Here is a 6,515-nt window from a genome sequence, read left to right as displayed (position 1 = left end):
TGTTACGATTTATGCATTCGTCAGTGTTCTTACTTTATTTTTATATCTGATGCAAATAAATTAAGTGTACCGAAATAAGCATGAAGCATCAAGCATATGTACTGTTCCAATCAAACAAAAATATACGCAACGTCATTATTTTGAAATTCGTAACTAACGGGGGTTAGGCACTTTCCCTTCAGTTTCAACAGTAATATTTACCATTATGGGTTTCCTCCTTTTTGGTCCCTGGCATCACTGATGAGTCATAGAAGGACAAAAAAGTTGTTTGATGAAGTGTTATTTAGTTTTTGCATACTGTTTCTATTACCAATATTTCAAAGACGCTTCACCTGTGTGTGTTTACCGGTGTGTTCTGTGTTGGTGTATGTCGAAAAGATGACATAAACGATTCATTAAACTGGAGAACCATATTTGTCATCCTCCCCTTCATCACCTTTCCGTACATTTCTCAATAAATTGTTCCAGGCGTTTTTCTGAGAATCGTCATAGAAAGAACATTTTACAATGTTGGGATACTTTCTAAAACTGATGATGATGTGTTTCCGATCCAAGGGTATATTTGGGAGTGACCTGTTCTCAGGGAGGAACAGGATGCAAACAGATCCTTGGTCACCTGAAATGAAACATAGATATGTTAAAGAAATGTTCTTCGGAATCAATTGGATCGATAGTGTACTTGGTAAAATCAAGTTTTAACAAATTATTAAAGAATTGGTAGTTATGGAAAATAACTTAAGAAAAAACTAACGAAAAATCTAATCTTTAAGAACATCATTCCCCATTAATAGGGATCAACATCCAAATATGTTTTTCGAAGTGTTATAATGTATTTACTAGATAAACAACATAGTTAACTCATATGTCTATATAATCCGGTACACTACCTTTTAACCAATGTTTTTGATGCAAGTCAATACCTGGCTGATTGAATTGCAATTTTTTCCTAAAATAACTTTACGTGCTGTGCCGAAAATACACATGTTGTTTTAATGTGTATAAGAGCATGAAATGGCACCCATTATACCATCAGAATGAAGACACTAGAAGTGACGTCGTTTTAATTAGGTGTTTTTTTAATCTACTTTCAATATATATCATATAACTTAATCCCTACATGCTAAGAGTGAATGGAAGCGCATTACTCCATAGCCATTATGTATTTTATGTATGAGTTTTCAAATCAGCCATTAAAACCCTGCGTTATTTTCTGTGTCTGGTAATCCAAATTTTGTTCATTCAGCAGCATGCATTTAATTATCTAATATCTTAATGCATTTTATTATTTGTCGACTCGTACTTACATTTCATCATTTCTTCAAATTCAGTTTTATTTCTCTCTTGGGTCAAATATGCGACAATTCGTATCTTATTCGTCGAGTCGTCTTCTTTGGACCATTCAGGTGTTAGGATCTCCACAACATAGTCAGGTAGTGTTTGGAGTAACCGCTCTGTGCCGCCAATGAGGTTTTGTGTAAAATCTCCATCTTGAGGCGATACAAAAAACGTCAAATCAACTGCAACTGCAAAGTAGAAACACAGAGATGACCATTCTAAGTTATTTTTTTCATGAACATTCATGAGTTCTTTTTAAACAAGAATATACATTTAAGTAGATAATCAGTGTAGGGTAGTTAAGGTCATGGTCAAATAATGGACGTTGACATCATGGCCATTATTTCAGTACATCACACAGAAACCACCTGACTCTGTCATCAAGTGTGATATCCATTCATGAAATGGTAGACAAGATATCTTCCAGAGACCTAAACCCTCGGTGGATTTTAAACTTGGTTCCATATTGTGGTTGACTTGACCAATGTATAACCCGAAATATTCTTTCATTACAAAACACCAAGTCGGAAGTCCACACTGAATTTAAAGTTATAAATGATATGAATCGGAAACCTTTATTACATTGTGTTTAAGTACTGGAGGTGGAGGTCGAGACCAAATGTCAAACAAAAGTCACTGTGACTTATTATTTCTATTTGACACTTACCCATGATGTACCTGTATTTGTAAAATTTGAAACATGCTCATGAAATCTGTATAACAATGTGTATTAGTGCTTGAGGACAAGGTCAAATGTAAAACTGAGATCACTGTTACAAAATTTGCCTCATTCTAGGGTGTCGCACACTGCCTTTCTCCGATGTACCTTAATACAAAGTATGACGCCCTTTCATGAAACAGCCACCGATATACAATGTATGCTCCAGAAACCATTATCAAAGTGTTTATAGTCAAAGTCAAATGATGTCAAATAGAGGTACACAGTGGCGGATCTAAATACCTATCTGTGGGGGTTTCCAAATTTCCAGGGGGGGGGGGGGTTGTTCCGTGTGGGTAAAATTGAGGAAAATGGTGAAAATACATGATTTTTAAAGAAAGTTCTCAGGTTGGGGGGTTTCTTGAAGCCACCCAAAAAAGCTCTAGATCCACCACTGGTACATTGTTAGTATGACATTGTTGAAGAAACAAACGCAATGCTTTCTCCTGATGAATTTATATACAAAGATTGATGACCATTCATGAACGAGTTCCTTTGTTTATAAACAATTGCGTCTGCAATACTTTAGTTTATAGTCATTCATTCTACTTGGAGATGACATTCAAAGCCTTTCAGGCCACTCAACCTGTCGTATCTGCCGAACCAGCATTCTACATAAACAAATAACCGAAATATCAGGAGCTGTAAAGGTGACAACAGGACGCCAGGGTCTACGCTGGATACTCTAAGACAGCATACCGATTCTGACAGTATCCCCGCTGAGCTCCTTCTTAAATCGACATTGTGTTTCCAGCCTTGAGGAAGAAAATTATACAAGGTAAGTATGTTAATCTTGTCCTTCTCGTCGTTCCGGGTAGCGAGCCTCCTTTCACCAATCGTGACTCGCATACACCAGGCCGTCGATGTAAACATTCCGAACAAACCATATCGGAATTCATAACAGCTTTTGGAATCTACAAGCGTGTAGTGACTGATGCCTTTCCTAGTAGGAGGGATGAACTTGATAGGTACGAGGCCATTATTATTCGCCTAAATAACACCCATGGGGCATTCAACGAGTACCACCGCATGTGTTTTGGCCCTGGCAGCTCAATACATTGAACAGTTAAATGGGGAATGCGCGACAAGGACATCTACGATTCGGTCGTAGAAGCTCGCCGTCCTATCACCTGCAATATCTGCCGTAGCGGGGAACATTTTCCACTCACAGATGTGATCAGTTCAATGGAAACAAACACTCAAATTGATCAGATAGAGATCAATCCAAAACAGACAGACGTAATCGCCCAAACGTTTGGCACAACGGGCAGTTGATATGTAACAATTTCAAAGGTTATGCTTGCCAACGAACTCACATCTGTTCAAATTATTTCAGTGAGCAGCATGGAGAGAAAATTATGGACAAACGTTACAATCCAGAGGGCATTGTAAATAAAAATAAGTGACTTTACCCAAGAGATATCTTGTGCTGGGAATGTTTTCCCTGCGGTTTCAGAGCGTCAACCCCTATATATATATTGATAGACTCAAAACGGAACAAACTTTTCACCCTGATAAAGTTTTTGTAAATTATTTATGTGACGGCTTGAAAAAGGATTTTGACAGTAATGTAATGGACAAAGGTTTCATCATCGGCCCTTACCAAGTGTCGTCTTTCAATATTTATCGTGTTAGCCCCCTGGGAACAAAAGACTTATTTTGGACTTATCAGCTCCGCACAATTCTACTGTTACAGATACTCAGAGTATTAACGAGTTAATAGACAAGTCTGAATGCTCTCTCCAGTAAGTCAAAATTGACTATACCATTCGTACCATTCAAGATTTAGGTAAATGAGCTATTATGTGTAAAGCTGACCTTTCGGATGATTTCAAGGATACCCCTATCCTCCCATCACAGTGACATTATTATACTACTTTTTCCATCGTTTAGCTTTCGGCTGCCGCTCCAGCCCCATCATTTTCGATCAATTGTCCATTGCAGTGTGTTGGATCGCCAAACATGGTATGACACACAGTTTTCATTTACTTGATGACTTTCTAGTCATTGACCCCTCGCAAGCCCAAGGGGAGAGAACCATCTATTATCTCCTTGCACTAATGTCCGCCATACAGGAGTCATGGAAGATTGACTCGTGAGTGTAAAGAAGACATTCGTATGTGGCGCTCGAGCTGCTCAAATAGACTTTGAACTGTTCACGGATGCAGCATCGACTGTCGGTTTTGGGGGTATATTTCGTACGGAATGGTTTGCGTCCCTTTGGCCAAGGGAAGTCGTTGAGGCTTCTGGGGACTAATCTATGTCCTTCCTTGAACTTTACCCGATAGTGGTTGCTGCTCTACTTTGGGAATAAGCCTGGTCCACCAAACGTATCTTATTTCATTGTGACAATAAAGGTACCGTCGATATCATAAACAAAGGGAGGTCTAAATCGCGGCGTATCATGTCCCTTATGCAACGACTTACTTGGTGTGCAGCTATTTAAGTTTTACTGTGAATGCTAGTCATATGGTAGATGTGAACAATAATATAACTGACGCTCTTTCTCGTTTTAATTCCAGGAGTTCCGGAGAGCAGTACCCCATACCAACAGTCGCCCATGTCCCTCCTCAGAGTTCTGTCAAGTAATGTAGAATTAAATTAAACAGTGAACGACCTTTGGGATTCAGCTCTTACTCCAGTGTCTGATGATCTATTGATGTTCTTTGTCGCACACTGCTATAAAACCCTTAATATTAAAGCATCTACTATCAACCTGTATTTGTGCGGTATTCGTTACTCGTATATGCCTGTAGGTCATGCTAATCCTCTGGCTGCACTGGACGGTCAAGCCTTCATCAGACTCAACACTATCATAAATAGAGTGAAGAAACAGTAAGGTGTTACACATAAACCACGCTTATCTATTACTTTAAACATTTTGGAGAAGACCTGAATGCTACTACGATCTGGGGTGTTGTCCTCTATACCCCGATACAGTGGCCATTCGTTCCGCATTGGTGCTGCTACTTCTGCAGCAAATTCGCAGTATATTCTAATAACAAATGTTGTTGAAAAAATGTTGCAAAAGAAGTCTTACCTTTTAGTTTGTTCTTCGTTTCTGAAATAAAAATTTGAAAAAAATGAGTTAAATAAAAGTGTGATTACATTTTTTCAAGAAAAGAAGAGGAACACATCTTTTTCTCAACCGATAAAATTTATTTGATTCCCCAAAAACAACATACATTAAGCTGTCTTTTATCTCAAAATGTACAACATATGTTCTTTCAAGCTGTGAGAAATATCTATTTAAATACCTATCGTAGTGTAACGATATCATAAATGCTAAGTTTGTTCAAACACTAACAACGGTTGAAAACCTATTTTGCCAGCTTTCGAAAACGTCTGTTTCAAACAAATTTAGCATGTATTGCTCACGCCGAACTGTTTGATCTTATTATGAATGTAAAGATATCAGTTTTATCGTGTTAAAAGAATCTAGCACTTCACTGACTAACAGGAAATACGTTAATCTATTTTGGGTCTTGCATTCTCCTCCAATTTGATCTAGCGATCATAATTGTATTCTTTTGAGACAAAAGTCGAGCTTTTATAATTAAAGTTCACTTGGTTATGGCTATCTGTCTAATGTATAACTATCTACATGTTTGAAGATAAAATGTTCGGAAATATATTTTATTGAGAAAAATGTTGTAAAATGGGTGTAATTATATCTTCTGTGTTATCTTTTTATTTTTATCAAATGAAACTGGACTGGTTTCAAGGAGTTATTACTGAAAACAAATTATGCGCAGAAAATGCAATTTGTTCACCAAGGTTGACCTTCCTAATCATAAATAAAAGTGATGAATAGAAGCGATACATATGAATAGAAGCGATACATATCCGCCCAAGGGGAGAGACCTATGCCCCCCAACCACCCTGATTATGTTGTTTAAACGTTTGATGATTCCCTTATCTCCTCATAAAACTATGAGACCCGCCACAGTCATGGAATAATTGGGTATAATCCTGGATTCTGATAGGAAGGAAGCACGCTTACCTACAGACAAAGTGCATGGAATAACAGAGTTCTTGCGTGGCATGCTTGCTAAAAATTCGTGTACTAAACGCGAGTTGCAACAGCTCCTCGGTCATCTTAATTGCGCAATGCGAGTTATCTTGCCAGGCCGTAGTTTCATCTCTTATCTCCTTGCACTGATGTCCACCATACAGGAGTCACACCATCATGGAAGATTGACTCGAGAGTGTAAAGAAGACATTCGTATGTCGCTCGAGCTGCTCCAATATTGGAATGGTATTTCTTTCTTCTATGTACGCCATTCTACCAGCAATCCAGACTTTGAACTGTTCACGGATGCAGCATCGGCTGTCGGCTTTGGGGGTATATTTCGTACGGAATGGTTTGCGTCCCTTTGGCCTAGGGAAGTCGTTGAGGCTTCTGGGGACTAATCTATGTCCTTTCTTGAACTTTACCCGATAGTGGTTGCTGCTCTACTTT

At 38.4% G+C, this 6,515-nt stretch overlaps 1 protein-coding gene across 1 annotated transcript in view; it reads right to left on the bottom strand.

Moving 5' to 3' along the window:
* Positions 1-395: 395 nt before the first annotated feature.
* LOC110454230 overlaps positions 396-6,515 on the bottom strand; it is a 32,836-nt gene continuing 26,716 nt past the window's right edge. Inside the window, exons 7-9 of the mRNA XM_021503638.1 lie at positions 5,094-5,114; positions 1,305-1,523; positions 396-616 (exon numbers count right to left, since the gene is read on the bottom strand). Coding sequence (XP_021359313.1) covers positions 396-616; positions 1,305-1,523; positions 5,094-5,114 — 461 coding nt within the window. The remainder of the gene's footprint in view (positions 617-1,304; positions 1,524-5,093; positions 5,115-6,515) is intronic.

This window comes from Mizuhopecten yessoensis, unplaced genomic scaffold (genome assembly GCF_002113885.1).
Source record: "Mizuhopecten yessoensis strain PY_sf001 unplaced genomic scaffold, ASM211388v2 scaffold7725, whole genome shotgun sequence".
Taxonomy (NCBI): Eukaryota; Metazoa; Mollusca; class Bivalvia; order Pectinida; family Pectinidae; genus Mizuhopecten; species Mizuhopecten yessoensis.
Note: the sequence above shows the minus strand (reverse complement) of the source record. Positions and strands in the feature narration are given on the sequence as shown.